At 35.2% G+C, this 18773-nt stretch overlaps 2 protein-coding genes across 2 annotated transcripts in view; one reads left to right on the top strand and one right to left on the bottom strand.

Moving 5' to 3' along the window:
• Positions 1 to 6139: 6139 nt before the first annotated feature.
• The window catches only part of LOC133197310 (leucine-rich repeat-containing protein 24-like), a 112763-nt gene continuing 100129 nt past the window's right edge, over positions 6140 to 18773 (top strand). The window contains exon 1 of the mRNA XM_061333275.1: positions 6140 to 6150. The gene's annotated coding sequence lies outside the window, so the exon portion shown is untranslated. The remainder of the gene's footprint in view (positions 6151 to 18773) is intronic.
• LOC133196342 (nose resistant to fluoxetine protein 6-like) lies at positions 7917 to 16280 on the bottom strand. Its single transcript, XM_061332252.1, has 15 exons — positions 15526 to 16280; positions 14137 to 14333; positions 13749 to 13830; positions 13527 to 13632; positions 12986 to 13245; positions 12675 to 12842; positions 12451 to 12547; positions 12230 to 12320; positions 11057 to 11224; positions 10827 to 10906; positions 9881 to 10006; positions 9515 to 9635; positions 8404 to 8593; positions 8160 to 8302; positions 7917 to 8069 (listed from the first exon to the last, which is right to left on the bottom strand). The coding sequence occupies exons 1-15, from the start codon at positions 16241 to 16243 to the stop codon at positions 7947 to 7949; spliced, it is 2670 nt and encodes an 889-aa protein (XP_061188236.1). The 5' UTR covers positions 16244 to 16280; the 3' UTR covers positions 7917 to 7946.

Consider the following 18773-nt stretch of genomic DNA (forward strand, 5'->3'; position numbering starts at 1 on the left):
GCTCAGCATCTGGAGAAATAAGTATTCTGTATATGTATCAAGTGTCTTAGTTTGCATCTTAATTCTTAACTAATAATATACTTTAGCAATCTTATATAAAGACAATGAATTTAAATGTTGAAACTAATCCTTATAAATACTTACTTGTTCAGAAAACTCTTTTTAAGTGTTTTGTATCCTATTGTGGCGTAAGGAATAAAACACGCCACAAAGATGAATATCTAATTTAATTATTAACACTTACCTTGATAATTTTCTTGTGATTTAAAGTGTCCTTCTATCAGTAGCAGTCAACAGAGATTTAAATTCTGGATGAAATCATGTGATCTCGGCTAAATGCAGCCTTCCCTGATCTGTAATAGAAAGGTAGCTGATTGAGGCATGCGACAGTCATCAGGCAGTGAATGGCTAACGATGTATAAACATTACAATTATTTCTCATTTGATACTCAGGTGTCAGTAGCACAAAAAGAACTGATTTTCTTGACGAGCGTATGTTCTGCATTTTTTTTTTATTTTTGCGTAATTTTGCTCTGGCTCGTTGAACATCTGTCAAAACATTAAATATCACAAAAATCGAAGCATTTCTTTCAATGAGAGAGACAATATTCTGAGCCCCACCTGTTGATTGGACTCAAGGCATCACTGCATATGCTAAATGGCAGATTTTTATAACACACTTCACAGACAGAAATCAAAGATCAAACAAGATGTCAAGAAAGTCTCTGACAATTTATTTTAACTTCAATCACTTCACTTACTCATAAATGTTGAGATGATCAGAAAAGATGGGATTTAAAACGTCATCATATGTCCTCTCTAGGTCAAATCCACAGATTAAAGTTTACCAAAAAGTATTTAAGCAAATGTATCAAAAGTGTCAATCTTTAAAAATCTTTTAAAGTACTTGTTATGTGAAGAAACATTTCACCTCATACACTATGTAAAACCTTATAAAGATGACAACACATAGAAGATTAGGAATTGTCTGTCAATGACTGAAGTGAGATTACGACGAAGGCAGATTTAGAGATAGCATCAGTTCGGGTGTCCACTACCCAGAGTGTGACTGTCTGTAGATCCTTGTCTGTCCCTCACTGACCACTAAGTGACCACTTGTTTGGTTTAATGTATACAAGGTTTACCACTAATTGCTCAGACTGAAATAATAAAAATTTGTCTTTAATGGACTTGAAAAGTTTGACCACAGTGTGATTCTGTTAAATCTGGACATTATCTAATCCATCATTTTAACTCAATAGGAGATCTATTTCAGCCATGTTTAATGATTCAATGAGAAAACTGAGAGCTGATTTAAAAATTGTGTCCATCAAGTTGAGACGATATACTTAAGCTAAAAGATGCTTTCATCCCACCACCAATTGTTTTACTGATTATTGTGTGTATGTAGAAATCTGAGTATATAATGAAAAAGCATTTTTTAATTAAAAATTTCCATTTGCCATTTTTATCTTCAGAGAATTTATACAGAGAAGACATTAGTCTTTTTAGAAATCATTGACGGCTGACCGGAGGTAGTGTTTATACAAGGCTACAAAACATGGGAATGTCATTCACAGGCCTTTTGTCTGTTCCCCATATAAAAACTGGATCAGAGAGGGAGATAGGCTTCATCCTCTTCCAACTTTGTTATCCCCCCTCCTCACCTGCCCCCGCGACAGGGGCTAATTGGAAAGTAATACTGTAGGTAAACACTCTGTGTTGACTTAGTAAACAATCGATCATAGAAAATCAGTGGATCTGTCAGTCAGTGTAAGACGCTCATCACAGAATAATCATGTCAAAAATCACCTCCGTCTCTCTGGACAATCTCTTACAATAGGGTTTTATATGGCCAATAATAGCATATCAAAGTAATATCCCTAACAGCTTTTAAAGTCGATTATTAAATCCATAAAAAGAATTTTTATTGCAATGTTGGCCAGAGCACAGTCACCCAGTTTTTTTTTTTCTCTTTAAGTTTTACCATTCGTAAAAAATTGCTTTTTGATCTTTCTTAAGGAACCTGGCCCTGCAGGGTCATGAAACAGACTTAGACTTATGTCAAATTTTCAACCTCCTGTAAATTTAAATGTTTATTTTAATATTTTAATTAATTCAAATTTTTACAGATATCAAAACAATTTTGGACTGCTTGACTCTTCTACAGCATTTTAGTACAACCTAAAGATTCTGATCGACCTAAGCTTAAGATGTTTCATGATCCTTGGGCCTGATTTAAAAAAAAAGATTATCATTTATTATACAATTTTGATGTAAAAAGGTCTCATTACATATACATTTTGTATCAATGCCAATTTTTTTTTTTTTAAAAAAGCTATTTAATATTATGTCTTAAAATGTTTTCATTTCAATTTAGGAAAAGAAAAACTTACTGTGCAGTTCTTGAAATCACAGAAGAATAAAATTATTTCGATTCCACAGAATAATTAATCAGTTTAGGCAAGTGTAAGCTCCTCTACATATAAAGTGTTATGTGTTTTTTTCTAAAGTTCATTCACTACTGAATCCCTATCTTTGAGAATTCATCATCTATACACACAATTAACCCTTAGATCTCATTTTAACATGTAACAGATAATACTTACCTCAAAGTCTTCACGGATAGCCCAGAGCTAGCCATAAATAGTTTCCTTTATAAATACTTAAACTTCTCTAATTTCATAAGATTGTGTGATAAAATCAACAAACTATCTCAATTGTTGATACAAATCAGATTTTGCCAGGGGGCATAACTGTTTAATTGTGTAGGAGTGATGTCCCTTATTGGAGACCATTACATACATGTAGGAATTTGTTTGATGTTTTATTGCTCACACTTTCACTGGTTCACTCACACCTCTGTCCTCAGATGATCTTTCACCTCTCAGACTAAAAGATCTTAATTTTAGATAAGTATCTTTAGATTTGAACATACAATTTCAAGTTATAGTCTGGGAAAACCTTGTTAAACTTGTTTGGCCTTTCATATCGTTTTTTCCTGATAATTTGTTTTCATTTTAAAGTCACCATAAAACTACACACTTCGATTTAAAATCAATGCATTTGTCAGTTCAGACCAAACTCAAAAATGTATTACTTCCAAGCAATTATGATAATAATAAATTGCAGTTTTACAAAATTTTGGATACACGAGATTTAACTAGATATTAACCTAGCTATTAACTTGTCAAATTTCAAAGTTTTAATGATTGAAATATTCACACTTTCAGCTTACCAAAAAGCTAGGCTTAGCACCATGTTAAAGATCACACTATATTCCCTGGCCTAATATTATATACAGAGGCACAAATTTTCTGTAATTTCCAGGTTCATGTTACTAGTATTACAAAAACAAGACGCACATGGGCCACAACGCTCAACCGAGTAACTATGGTCCTTCTTGTTCTTCATCAGTAGATTCTTTTTCCTATGTATTCCTATGATTGTCCATTGTAGCCCCCCCCCCTCCCCCGGAGTCATGATTTGAATAAACTTGACTAATCATGGTCGTTCTTGAGAAGAAGATTTTTAAAGATTTTTCTATGTATTCCTCTGTAAAACTTTGATTGTTTTCCAACCCTACCCCAAGGGGTCATGATTTGAACAAACTTGAAAATATACATATACTACCTGAAGATGCTTCCAAATAAATATGACTGCTTAATTATGCTCTGCTTTTCTTGGAAAAAAAATCAAAATTTTTCCTAAGTAAAACTTGAATTGCCTACCATGCCCCCCTAACCCCCCCCCCCCCCCCCCCCCGGGCACGCTTTAAAAAGAAAATTGAATCTACTCTATCAGAAAAAAACTTTCATATAAGTTTCAACTTTTCTGACCCGGTGGATCTTGAAAAGAAGATTTTTAAATGACCCAACCCAATTTTTACTTTTTCTTAATTATCTCCCCTTGGACAGGCAGGTACATTGAAAGGCCAGTTGCCAACCCCCACACTTTCTGTTGCAGTAAAGTCAAATCAGGATAATGTGGTAATGTAGAATAAAATTTGGTTCCAAAAGAAGTTGGAACCTACCCATCCCTCCCCCTACACACACCTACACATCCACAAACACCCTCACACACACATACAAAATAGGATTTTCGAGTTTGTACAATTTTCCTTTTGGAACCTTCCCCCTTCCTACACACACACACACACCCTCACACATACCGTACACATACAAAACAGGATTTTCGAGTTTGTACAATTTTCATATTTTGCTTGTCAAACTTTTTCAGACAAGATTTTTTTTCTCAGCCCCCCCCCCTTTTTTCAAAAACGACGCTACGTCCCTGTTGGAAGAGGGTATGGTCCTTCATTTAAATAAACTTGAATCCCTTTCACCTGTGCCAAGTTTGGTTGAAATTGGCCTGGTGGTTCTGGAGAAGAAGATGAAATTGTTAAAAAAAGTTCACGACGATGATAACGACAGAGAACGGACAAAGTTTGATAAGAAAAAAATTCGCTTGAGCCACCGGTTCAGGCAAGCCAAAATATGTTATGCACCTTTTTTTCAAGTAACAGGACCACCCTTGTACTTGGAACAATTTACGGAGAGTTCCATTTAGTAGAAACATCACATTTATTTATAAATAGAGTTCCTTTCACCATCCTCAAATTTTTAGACATATTTTTAGCATCAAAGTTTGAAGACATTTTTTTAAAATTAGTATTTCACATTATTTTCATTTATAGAACAGGCGAGATGACTAGTACTTCAGCTTTTCCATAGTCAGCGTTCCTTATTTATGTAGTAATATTTAGCCGCAGAACCGTAATTCTCCTGGGAAAAAAAATATATTGAAAGACCATATGCTGGCCGTCCATCCCAATTTTTTTCAGACTAGCGAGCTACAGATCTGCGGCTAGCATACACCTGTAATTGACCCTCATAGAATCAATTCCTTTCAAAGTACATGTACATTTATCATAAATTTACATGCTTTGGATGACTTAATCATGTTGTAAATTTTTAATTTAATAGGTGAAGGTAAATGCAGAATTTCCATGTTATTTTTGCATTTATCCCACCTAATAAATTCAAAATTTACAACATGATAACTTCATAATTATAGATACATTTTATATAGTAAATTATGTAAAAGTATATGATTAATGATAATTTAAATCGAAAATAGAAAGCACCCCTTCATGGTATCCAAGGTTGATTTATCCAAAATGTCAATCCCTGAAATTTGGATTTATAAATTTTGGGTACCACAGAAATAATTAAACATTACTGTTTTCAATCATCTTACCATGTGTTCACAAACTTCAGTTCAATGAGAGGTCATAATAGATACGATGAATAACTAACCTGTTTCACCATTCAATCTAAAATTCTGCAGATGTCAAAATAGGATTTTTCAATCTGGACAATTTTCCGTTGTTTTTTTTTTGTTTTCTATTTCTTCTTGTTTTTGTTTGTTGTTTTTGATTGCTTGTAAAGTTCTTTCATGTATTTTTTTTTTTTTGGCTGCCCCCTTCAAAACGATAATAAGTGCCTGTGGATTGGACATCATGTCTATATAAGAGTCTTATCCTTTTCAAGAGGAATAAAGGCAGATAGGGGAGATTTAATTTTTGTTTTTCGTTGTATAAATGAATTGAAGCTACAAGAACATTAACTACTGAGTATCGGATTCCATTGACCACAATCTGCCCCCCCCCCCAACAACAACAACATTGGCGTGAAAAAGGGGTTAACTCTAACGCAATATTCTAAAGCTTCTATCCAAATCCACTAAACTTATATAAAGAAGATAGTACTTGGTTAGTCAATCAATGGTTATAAAACTGAAAAAATGATCAAAAGTAAAAATAAAAATGAGGAGATAGAATAAATTTTGCCGAAAAAGATATTTCCTTATAAGCCTTAATCAAGAATGAACAGAACATGATATTTTAATGACCAAGGGTTTATACAAATGTTTATTTACACATTATTTAAAAAAAAAAACTATAACAGTAATACACGGCTATATACATGTAATAAATATGGCTACATTATGTCCAATGTCAACAAGCCTGTAGGAAGCAATTTCAGTTCGCAGTTGAAGGGGTGTGCAACCTAATAAAAATTCTTCGGGAAAAAGGCAACCACAAAGGGAGCATTATAATAATTTCCACAGCAGGCCCGTGGGAACCGGGTAGGGCACGGGGAGCGTATCCAATTCGCCTAATAATTTTAGCAGTATGTACTTTAAGGACATACGCAATGTACCTTACCTACCAATAATTTTTCAAGATATTTTTAATTTAAGATTATAGTGCCATCAGATGTTCATAGGCAAAAAATCAGCATGCATTACCAGGGGTTTTGAAAAGATATCAACTGATGAAAATTTTCAAATGACTCAAAGAAAAAATATATCAAAATTACCAAACATACATTGTAGATTTTTTTTAAATCCAAACTTGTTTTAGAAGAAGTGTACAACACCATATATAGACATAAAAATATAGCACACGGTTCCTTCAGTATTGGAACTCTTCAACTCCAAATGCTGTAGAAAACACACCTAACGTTCAAAATTCCGTTTGATGACCTCTTTCTTTGCTTGTCAAGCACTTCTGTAAGGTTGACCAGCCCCCACCCCCTGCCCAATACTGACGTGGGTCTAGCTGCAATAATGTAGCCCTCTCCGATTTTTTTTGGGGGGGGGGAGGGAAAGAGGGCTAGCCCTCTCCTGAAAATATCAGATTAAAAAAAATCAGAGAGGGCTTATTGCAGATAATAAATGTTTGGCCCTGTATGGTATAAACTGTCCAAATCATAATTAGGGACTCACTCGTACCCCTCGTAACTACAGATCTTGTAAACGATGATAAGACAATACATGTATGTACTTTTATAAATATACTTATAGATTTATTTGTTTTCCTCTTTGAAAAAGCTTCATACATGTACATGTATTTACACTGAACACGTGTCATGGGCAGGCCGTTTTCCTTAACAGAAAAGAATATATAAGAACCTTCTATATAAGTTAGTTTTTACCCTCACCAAGGATCTATGCTTCTTAGGAAAGTCCAAAGTAAGTTTTTTTGTTACTTTATGAATTCAATACCCCAAAAATCCGGCTGGGTGGACCCTTTTCTGTTGTCGTATTCTTGACTGATTACCCATCTTATTTAAATACTAGCATCACAAAAATTGAACAGATTTCTGGCAAGCAGATTTACGAATGAAATTAAGGATTAATTACCATTGTTTCTATGAATAACATCTGAGAGTTGAACTTTCAAAACAAGTGAATCCAAAACCAATCAATTAACTATTTCCGATTTCTATCCCTTTTCTTCAGTGAATGTATACATTCGTTAGGCCATCTTTAAAAAATTGTTTGGTTGCCCTCTCCCGACCGACTGGATAATAATGGCCCGACTCAAATTTTTTTTTAACCTCCAGGAAGCAATTATTTTTTTTATGCGTTCCGGAAAATAGATTTTGAAAATTCAGCATTGATTTTTGAAATTTTCTTTGAAAAAAAATTTCTTACCTACCTACCGACTCAATTTTCTCATCCTGGCAGGCAAACAATATTTTAAAGTTGGCCTTAGTTGTTATTTATTTGTCTCTGCATCTGATTGTCAGGGTACACTTATAATTTTGCAAAAAACAGAGGTGGAACTGACAATTTTTTTTAATTCTTTTACTACATACATGTAAACCCTGCAAATTTTTCTTGATGTCCTATTAAGATTGAATCCCCAATAACTGAATCACGGACCCAACACTATTTTTTTTCTGTCTATCCCGCTCCCCTGGAGAGTTGTGGCTGGAAATCCCTAGGGTTGCATAGATGTCCAGCGCTGAAATAGGTTTTGCTTCGAATCAATTAAATTTACGTTATTTTATTTTTATTTTTCAAATTAATTCATATGAATTTATAAACTAAAATATACCGGTATGAATTCTAGGGAATAGTAAGATCAAGAAAATTTATTTTCTATTTCTTGAGGGGAAGATAACTTTTTCTAGGGCCATAAAAGGGGACTCAAACAAAAGCGACACCACGAAGGCAGCACCGTAGGACACAACCAGATTAGAGAGGAACAGGTATACCTGCAAAATACATTAATATTGTTAAACAAAAAAAAGAGGATTTTGACTTGAAATGTATTGATCTATACTAAAACTTTAACTTGATCTTACCAGTTCCAGGTCAGTCATGTAGATTGGCATCCGACGACTGAGGAAATAGGCGTAAATGATGATCAAGTGAATCAAGTAAGCCGCATAGGATAGTCGAGAGAGCGGTACAAACACCTTCCAGGATAGTATTGTGTTGATGAATCCTTGAATGTTTCAGAGAAGTCATACAGTCAATGTGCCACAACTTCCAGTGCTATCAAAGCTATGACATTTAACAAAAACAATAAAACATTTTAAAAATTACCGCCATTTCCAGTTGCACATGCAAAGATGACCCAGCACACCGCTGCTCCCCAGACGCTTCGGTGCAATGCATTGTATACAGCTGACTCCTCAACATTTAGAAGATCATCTCCTTTAAGGGCACCATAAAGGCCATAGAGAACAGCGCATGCGCAGCTTGTAGCAATTGCCCATCCGAAGAAATTCAAATACTGGAAGTAAAACAAGAGATTCATCGGCTACACTTGATTCATATTCGAACTGGACTTCTTCAGGAGAATAGTTTAAAAAGATCCCCATTTATTTCCCTTGGATTTCTTAACCAAACTTAAATCCATGCAACATAAAATGTTCGTTACCAATTTGTTAACCATGACATTGCATTTTCAAAGTCCCCACTTCCCCGTAAACATGCATTATGTTAAATTTTAAATTTTATCCAGGATTTTAGACCAACCCCATGATCCATAATTAAAGAAATAACCCCCACCCCAACACGCACACCATCTCACACACCCTCACAAATGAATCCAAATTACTTTGGAACCTTTGCAGTATAATGTGATTTTTAGTATCCCCGTTATTCTTTTAATTTTTAAAAATAATTTCCTACATCTTCCTATGCAAAACTTTGATTTCCCTATGATAGCCCACCTCAGGGGTATTACTTGAACATTTATAATTTGAACCCGTCCACATGCACTCTAAACCCCCTCCCCCCCCCCCCCTCCCCGGATGGCCACGATTTGAATAATTTTGAATAAACTGTCAAGAAGCTTATTATCACTTTTGAAGCCCTTAACTTGTAGACGTTTCATAATGATTTAGTTAAAATTGTCCCAGAGGTGCTAGAGAAGAAGTTGAAAATGTGGAAAGTTTACGGACGGGAGACAACTAGACAGAGGGCTGCTGGATAATGTGATCGAAAAACATCACAACTTACAATAATGCAGCTCAAGTTCGCTAATAAAGGAGTTTAAAACCGGTTGAAGATGGGTTCGTTAACCAGACTATTAACATGTAAAACAGACAGAGGTTGGCAAAAATATTTTTTTTTTTAAAAAATGATACAAATATTGGTTTATATTTTACAACTCATACTGTGTTGATAACTAGCAAAGAACAGTACTTACAATGTTGATTCGACATTTGTTTTTGGTTTTGTATAGGATGTATCCCGTGAGTACCCCACAAACATAAGGTCCCATACGGCAATAGGGTCGCATGTAGTATAAAGCAAAGTAATGAGAAGGGCTGAAACAGGAAATAAAATCGCTAGTTTGAAAATATTTTATTTGATATAATGGCGGATAAATACAATTCTAAATTTTGTTCTTGTATATATATATACTTGAACATAAATGTTAAGATTTTAACACGTTAATTGAAAGTGACTTGGATAAACTATTTTAAATGTTAACAAGAATTTTTAAGCAAGTTTTTTTTGGAGGAAAAGTTTAAAATTGAAAATTTTCGCTCGGCTCAATGTTTCCACTTACTCGGTGCTCGCATCTCCTCCACCAACGGGTGTGGGTGGCATCTTGTAGACAAAACTAATCACCCCAGAGGCGATAGTAACAGCTAATAGAAAGGCCACTGAGATGATCACCCCAATTAGTTCTTTGCTGTCAATAAAGAAAATCAGAATTATATTGTAACGTCAATTATTACTGCCTATATAAATGTCCTTTAGATATATTTCTTTAACGCCAACCAACTACGGACTGCTTAGAAAGTAATTAGGTATTTCCCTTGTCTTAAACGCCAACCCCTGTAAATAAAGTACAAAGCTTCAACTATATATGGATGCACAGAAAAGTAAATAAGGTATTACCTTTGTAGACTTGTTTATATGTAAAATGCTGTCTATTTCTTATGTCCCATAATACTAAAGGTAGTGTGAGCGATCTCACAAAATTATACACTCACCCATTTTTGTTAAAATACCCATAAAAATTTTCTTAAAGTAACCTTGAAGTTGCCAGAATGTCCTTGGTTAAAAACACCTTAGTTCAAGGTCAGCACTTACCTTCTCTTTGCGAAATATATGTGCTTTAACAATATATGGTCAGAACAGGAATAATTATGGTACATTTTTTTTTAAAAATGACCTTGAATTTAATCAAATGACTTGGTCAAAAGCATGACATACAAGCAAGTTATAGGCAATCTATGTTTGGGATATGAACTTCCAATGTTTCTCCATTAGAGGGCTGTAGACCGGACCCGAATTTTATACTTTTTCATGCCAGTGCCCTTGAACTTGCCGGAATGACCTTGGGTCAAATCAGGACACATTTTGGATCATGGTAATGAATAATCATTGTTCCAAGAATTAGCGTCCAATGTTTCTCCATTACAACGTTTTGTTCTGTCCGGACACGTATATACCCCCTCCCCCAATCGTATAATTCAAGGTGATATTACCCGGTATTGAATTCTTACAAAAACAAGGGAACAATCATCAGTGGACTCAATACGTAGAACTGCATATCGTTGTTCAAATACCATGACCACGCCAAACACTGTAAAAAAGAGATTGGGATAAAAATTAATATTTTCCATAAATGCCCTAAAAATAGGATAGGAAGCATTTAAGCAAACCAATAGTCAACAGAGGAATCTATTTCATTCAAATATCTCGGATCTCCTATTTTCGTTACATTTGTAGTTACCAAATCTTCTGGTTTGTCAACAAAGTTGTTGATGTATAGAAGATTCATCCACCAATACTCGTCACATTTTGTGCCGGGAGATACAGATGGGCGCAAAGGTCCGAAGATCACATGGTTTAATAGTGTTGTATATAGTCCAATGACAAGCATATACATTGGAGTCAGTCTAAATGAGAAATGAACCTAAATATACATGTATTTCCTTCAAATAATCTGGAAACGTTCTCACAAATTTCCGTGATTCAATAATATGGAGAGGGGGGCATCAGGAAAATTTATTTGTGAATAAACCCACAAGTAAGCAAGGGTATCTTTGTTTATTTCGTTATTATCTTATGATGCATGCAATGAACATCAAACATCTCCTTGTACTACCCCCCTTCTCCAGGTATATTTCATATATACATATGAATTATGGAGAAACCGAACAGTAATGGAGAAACCGAACAGTAATCAAGCTCAAACGTCCATTAAAACAACACAAATCGAGAATAGAGCAAAAACAGACCTCTAAAACAATCAAAGGTGGTATCAGGTACCATGGAGGAGTAAGCATCCCCTGTCGACCCGTCACACCCGCCGTGTATATCATAAAATGTATCAAGACTACAATTTTACGCACTTAATTGGGTTTCGATTTCAAAGACAATAATAGTTTCCAAAACCTAACGATGCGTCATGATCTTTAGATCACAACACAGGTCAAGTCATTGAGAAATTGATGTTTTGTCTAGGATCTCAGGACCTTAATTGGAATAAATCCAAACCTTAACAAACTGTTTCTTATAGTCAAAGGTTCGATACATCCTCATTCAATTCTCTGACATAAATCAAAGGTCAAGGGCATGGTCAATGAGATATTAAAACCATGTTACAGATAATTTTATTGTTAAAACCCTAACCCTCAACCAAGATATGTTCTTCGACGCTTATGCTGTTAGACCTTACATTGGTCGGATTTTTGAACTGAGGACGCCGTCAAAATTTGATGACCTGGGATAAAATTCAGGAATAGAGCAATTTACAACTGTAGACAGGCCATCTGTTTAATTACAAGTATACACTTATTCTGATTCAGACAAGTATGACAAGGAAATGAGTGAAGAAAAAAAACACTGTGCTTTCTCTCTTATGGATATATAAAATACTGAATGTAGATATTGTTTCTTTCCTCCAGTATCGATGGAAGTAGAACAGGAACCAATTAATGCGTCCTTTAGATTTCTTCATTTCTTTCAGGAGGAGATATGTGGTCAAGAGTCCGCTGTAAAATTACCCCAAAAAATGAGCCTTGAACATCTTAAATAACAAAGGCCAAACAAAAAAGGTCTTATTTACTTTATATCATAATTCATAATCTTGATTAAATTCGAAGAGTATAAATATCAGCTCACCTCAAGACAAAAAATGTATCAACAGACACAAGAGCATTAGCAATGGCCTGACTTGACGCTCTTTGTAAAAATTCTTGGCCATATTTTGCTGCGTTACCTACAAGGAGTACAATGTATGTGAGCTCGCAAACAGATTGTTTCCTCAGCATTTTGGATAATGTACACTACAATAAATTTAACACAAGACTACAAATATCATTACTAGTATACCACTTCTGACTTACGAGAGACTCCAATTCCAGTGCCCAGGGTATGGCCCAATATAACCCAAGACATGCTAAGGAATCGGATTCCGTTAACAGCAGAAAGAGTTCCTTTAGGCTGGGACGTGCTTAAAATCTTCTTACCGTTAGAATACACAGAAAAGGCTAACAAGATTCTGGTGATGATATCTGTAATGTTATTCAAAGTATTGTAAACTTTGCAATTGTTTACTTGTTAACTAGAAATATTTTATTTATCATCCCCAACTCGTTTTTTCCACTCGGAATAACGCCATGTAAACTCTTTGAGTATTTCTGTTAAATGTTCTTACTTTTCTTCTCCCTGGTATCCCCCTTTTTTTCTTTAGACATTTGAATGTTCACTGTTTTATCGTTGAAGGCTGGAGGGGATTCAGCACTCCCTTTGAGGGTGTAAATGTTCCCGTTCGTTGTTCCATTTTTATCAACAGTTGTTGGAAATGTGTCATTGTGTGTTTCCTTCCGACTGTTGACAAACTTTGGAATTTCAATTGCAATGATCTCGTACGCTGTACCAGCAACGATAATAAAACCCAAAACTGACATCAGAACTCTGAAGAAAAAAAAAAACAAATTATACTGGCATATGGTTAAAAAAATTAAAAAAAAAACCCCTCTGAACTGCTTATTTTGCAGATAAATTTTTGAACAGGAATTTCTAGGAATTGAAAAATCATATTGTTCTGAAAACGTATACCGCTAAAATGTATTCAAAATTGAAGTTTCCATAGGTATTCCTAAAACACCCCTGATCACTTTTATACATCTTGATAATGGTGTAAATTGTTTTAACACCCTTGGTGTCTTTTTTTCAAATTTATTTATCATTCTTACATCATGGCTATATCCTTAGTCTCGTACGGTACTTCGTCAGGGGTTGGTGGACATGTGGCGAAGGAAGCAGACAAGGATATATTTCCCAGTGGAAGAGACTTCAACACTTGAAAAAAACACCACCTCATCGGTGTTGAAAACAAGGCAAGATATACTTTCAGATTTTAAAACATTACTAAATTTCTAAAATTACTATAAGTTTCTATTAATAGTGGTTCTTACGAAGGTTAGCGAGAATGGTCGTGTCCTGAGTACTACAGGACTTGGGTAAACATGTACCAATCTGCAATGAACTCGATGTTAACTGTAAAAAAAAAAAATTAATTAATTTTTATTGCAATATGATAATTATTTGTTTTCCTTTCTCACTTGTACAAAATTAAGCAATAGAAATTTAAATATAAATTCGGGAGTTTCCCCCAAAATAATAAATTCTATTTATCCCGCCAAAAATGAGCAACGACACGACTTTAACAGTTTTTCACTTATCAAAGCAGACTGTCAAAAAAAATTTCAAACCCAAATTATAAATACTAGAAGTTCACTTAGCTGCTAGCATATTAGCAAGTTAATACCATTATTACAATGATTGTTACACTTATTACATTACCGCGCTTTTTGGAAGACCTGGAAACGGCAGCTGAACCTGTACTGTACAGTATCGAGGCTTCACGGCTGGGAGATAGACGCTGGGGTGGAGAAACAATCCAGCCACCGCATCTTCTTTGTAACATTCATCGTATGATCCTGACCAGACGATATCAAAGTTCAGCAAATCCGTGGGGATCTTTGCTGAGGCGTCAAACACTACAAGAAATATACACATGCAATCCTGACCAATACCAGGAGTACAATAAGTACAAAAGTAGACTTCAAATCATGCATTTTTAACCCATTTTGTTGCATATTTTGAATCTGGCGTATTTTGTTAAATACAGGCCCTTAGAACGCGGGGGCCGAGAAGAAGGGGGTGCACCTCTCTCACTTTTTCCTGAGCATAGTATTTTGCTATAGTAAATGTTGTTTTAGATACTGGTTCCCCCCTCCCTCACAACAGTTAATTTCTTTTTTGCTTGTAGATTATTTTGGGAAGTCCCCCCCCCCCCCCCCACACACACACAATTTGGGATTTTTGCTTGGCAGATTTTTTTGGGAAAGTTGTCCCCCCCCCCCCCACTTTTGAAATCGTTGCTTCGGGCCTGAAACAAGCATACAAATATTTATATGCAAAAATGTTCACTAAAATTGTTTAGTTGAAATCCAAATATGCCCGTCATTCAATCATCTTTCGGAAACCCTTGTCTAGCGAAGATGCCATTCAGTATGAGTTGCTTAAATGAAAACATCCATGAGTAAATTTCATTGCAAGACCTTTACATTTGGCCCTTGCTCAAAGAACATCACCCAGCAAAAAAGATGCATGGTTTGAACTTTATTTTTCTGAATATAGGCATATACGTATTCATAATCCACAATAACACATCTTTATGGAAGGCAATGTCAACGTAAAAAAAGTTGAAAAGTGGGTTAAAATATATAGTCCAATATATAGAGCCAATTGATGTTTCAATACTATATCACTTACAGAGATTGTTGGTGGCTAAAGGATAAGAAATTCATTTGGTCTCAACGGACATTATGATAGTATTTGGTTTTTTTTTTTTACGTCAGATTGGACATAATTTCAATATCTGACTTGATGTCAAAGGTTAAGTGACAATAGAAGAATGCAAATGAAATGAAATATTGACAGTGCAATAAAATAATTTGGAGAAAAGGGTTTCTTTGAAGTACATTGCAATGAGGTGCCATCTTCGTTTTCTTGTTGTTTTTTTTAATCCCTATATTCACATGTCAATATTTAACTTTTTCAGGCGTTCAACATTGTGAGGCAAAACGATTATTTTTTTTAAACAAAGAAAGGTATTTTTAATAAATAACCCAATAATCAAAAAGGTATCTTATGCAACAAGAAAAAACCCCCAACACAAACACTCACTTTTTAAAGCCCATGGTTGTTGAGTTTGGAGACCATAGGCAACCATTATAGCATCTTGTTTACATGTATCTGAAGTATTTGATTCCGAAATAGCATCTCTGATTCCTCCAAAGATCTCCTCTGACGGCGTGACATTACTTTTTGGTAAAAAATTGCTCACAATATTTTCGATGCTTTGTAGAAACCCGCCGTTTGAGGGTTTCGATGATAAATGTGGTACACTTGGTGTTGTCTTTATGATATCCACGGTGACAGTATCGTTTTGATGAGAGCTGTTAGTCGGTGTGGGACCAGACAACAGGGGTGCAAGCAGTTGTGAGATTCCTCCTCCTATTATCTGGCCTAACTGAGCAGCAGCTAGACTAATGTTTGGAGATGAAGTATTACCATTTCCAAAGAGAGAGCCGATAAAATTGAATAGCCCATTCCCTACGGCTGGTGTTGGCTTACTCTCAGTGCCGTTCGCAGAAGCGGTACTATTTTTAGTTAGTGCTGCTTTTCGCAGTACTGAACGTTTGATGTTTATCTGTTCTGTAAAATCCCAGAATTCTTGTGATTGAAGGAGCGCAGTAAATTCATTCTGGAACTGAATTTTATCTTCGATTAATTCAAGAGGATGAAACACATGATCTACATAGGAAAACTCAGTAGTTTTAGACTCCGTTTTCGAGAGCGTAGTCACACAGATCACTAACACTGCAATCAATGTTGCCGCCATGATTGTCAAATATGGTTGAAAATCGAGTACGAATTAAATAATGGAAGGGTGTTATCTATATCCCAGGTTCCATGAGAAGGTAAACATTCCAGTGTTGTCCTGACAGGGAGACCTGACCATGCAGTTTCAGAGACTCTCTGAAATGATTCTGTGAAGTTGCAACATTTTCAACATACAAGAAACATGCTTTAAGATCGAAGTTTGCATTATCAATCTTGCAAATTAAGATCAACTTTGCATTCTTTGGTTCTAAATATAGAAATTACTTATTCGGACAATAATGCATCATATCTAGGTTTCATGTTGAAAAATCGTGTTTTTTTTTGGTTTTGTTTTGACAGCAGGCACTTTACACGATTCCATTTCACAAATTTTCTATGTCACACCCTATGTCAGCCCGAGAACCAATATCATTCAGGGAACCGAAGGTCCTCCGGTTAGTCGAGGGTTGATATAGGATGTGATGTGGAAAGGGTATGTATTATGTTTGTAACATACTTAGTGATAACGTACAGAAAACATTTACTCTAGCAAATAAATATCCTTATCAACTCAATATCAGCTCAAAAATCAATATGCAGGAACTGTATCAACGTTTCAACACTGGAAGCTGATCGTAGTCGTTCTTTATCGATAGATTTATTCCCTGTATAAAATTTTTAAAGATATACGTATTATGACCCGACTCTACCCTCAGGTATCATGATTTGAACAAACTTGAATCTGAGGATGCTTCCATATAATTATCACTAATCATGGTTTTGTTGTTTTTCGGAAGAAGACCTTAAGATTTTTCCTACATACTTATGTAAAACTTTGATTGTCCGTTGTAGCCTCATCCTACCTTCGAAGGTAAATTAAAATAAATCTGAAGACCTTATAAGATTTTTCCTATATACTTTCAGTGTACGTAAAACTTTGATCGCCCGTTGTTGCCTCATCCTACCCTCGGGGGTCATGATTTGAACAAATTAAAATCTGAAGATACTTCAGTATAAATATAACTATATAATCAAGGCTTTGCTTTTCTTGAAAAGAAGACTTTTTTTTATTTAATCCTGTGTAAATCTTTGATCGCCTGGGGTGGTCCCGTACTACCCTCGGGGTCATGATTTGAACATTTGAATCTGCACTACCTTGGGCCTTGGGGTGCTTTCATGTAAGGAAGACTAATCATGATTTTGCTGTTACTGAGTTGTCGTTCTTGACAAAGACAATGCCGACAACGACAGACAGACAACGGACAAGTTTCAATCAGAAAAGCTCAACTGAGCCTTTGGCTCTGATGAGCAAAAATCCGGTATTTATTACCAAGTATGTACGAGTATTAAAGTATATTTATGCTCCCGTTATCAAGGATTCAGAGCCATATATATTTAAGTCTGTCTGTCTGCCTGTTTGTCCACAAAATCAAACCTTGGCCATAACTTTTGAACAGTTATTGCTAAGGCTTTATATTTCAGGTGTATTCCTTGTGACAAGACCTTTCTCTGGTTATCATCATTTTTGACATCACCTTGGAATTTGACCTGCTTTTGAAAAAACTTGACCATAACTTCTGAAAAGTTAAGTGCTAAGGCGTTCAGATTTCTGATTTTCTTGTGATAGTAGCTTTTTTTGGGTACATTGTACCAACATTTTTGCCCTCATGACCTTGGAGTTTGATCTACCTTTGAAAAAACTTTTGATTTCTGTTTATCTTGTGATGATTTTTTTTGGGGGGGGGGGGGGTTAGTAACATTTTTGCCACCGTAACCTTGAAGTTTGAGTTAATTTTGAAAAACTTACTTCTGTTTTATCTTGTGAAAAGATTTTTTTGGGGGGGGGGGGGGGGTTACTAACATTTTTGCCATCAAGACCTTGGAGTTTGATTTAATTTTGAAAGACTTAAACCTTGGCCATAACTGTTGAATGATTGGTCAAATGTGTTGGTACCCAATGAAAGGTCTTGTCACAGGGAATACTAATGTGAAATATGAGAACCATAGCTCCAAGCATTCAAAATTTATGGGGAAGGTTAAAGTTTTTGCAGGCTAACAGACAGACTGACAGCAAAAACTATATTCCCCTGAATCTTCCATTACTAGAGCATGAAAAAATTTCATTTAAAATTTTAAAGATGTACTTCATGTGGATTACCTAACTTTTTGTTAGGACATTGTTCTTTAAATCTTTTATTTCTTACATTTTAGGTAGATTTAAGAATCACTTAAAATCTCTATTGAGGCCCCATTGTAGCCTTAAGACTCAAAGGGCCATAATTTTACAGACATAAGCCTACATGATACATGTATAAGAAAAGCTTACACATCTCTGTCTTTTTGGCTTTCTTTTTCTTAAAATATCAAACCCAATTTTATTACACTATAAATTATTACATTCTCTCTCTGCTTGCAATTGGACTTAACCCTTCTTTTGAACACATTTCAACTTCCTTTTTCTAGAGATTTTTGTGCCAAGTTTGGTTGAAATTTGTCACATGATTCAGGAAAAGGGGTCTAAAAATGGCAACAAATGCCACACCAGTAAC

This window comes from Saccostrea echinata, unplaced genomic scaffold (assembly GCF_033153115.1).
Source record: "Saccostrea echinata isolate AGI-Se365-2 ecotype Australia unplaced genomic scaffold, CSIRO_AGI_Sech_v1 ptg000030l, whole genome shotgun sequence".
Lineage (NCBI taxonomy): Eukaryota > Metazoa > Mollusca > Bivalvia > Ostreida > Ostreidae > Saccostrea > Saccostrea echinata.

Coding starts and splice junctions, on each gene's coding strand:
- LOC133196342 (XM_061332252.1), bottom strand. CDS start 16,243: ATGGCGGCAACATTGATTGCAGTGTTAGTGATCTGTGTGACTACGCTC. Junction 14,334..15,525: donor ACAACCATGGGCTTTAAAAA/GTGAGTGTTTGT, acceptor TATTTCTTGTAG/TGTTTGACGCCTCAGCAAAG. Junction 11,225..12,229: donor TCTACTTCCATCGATACTGG/AGGAAAGAAACA, acceptor CATTTCTCATTT/AGACTGACTCCAATGTATAT.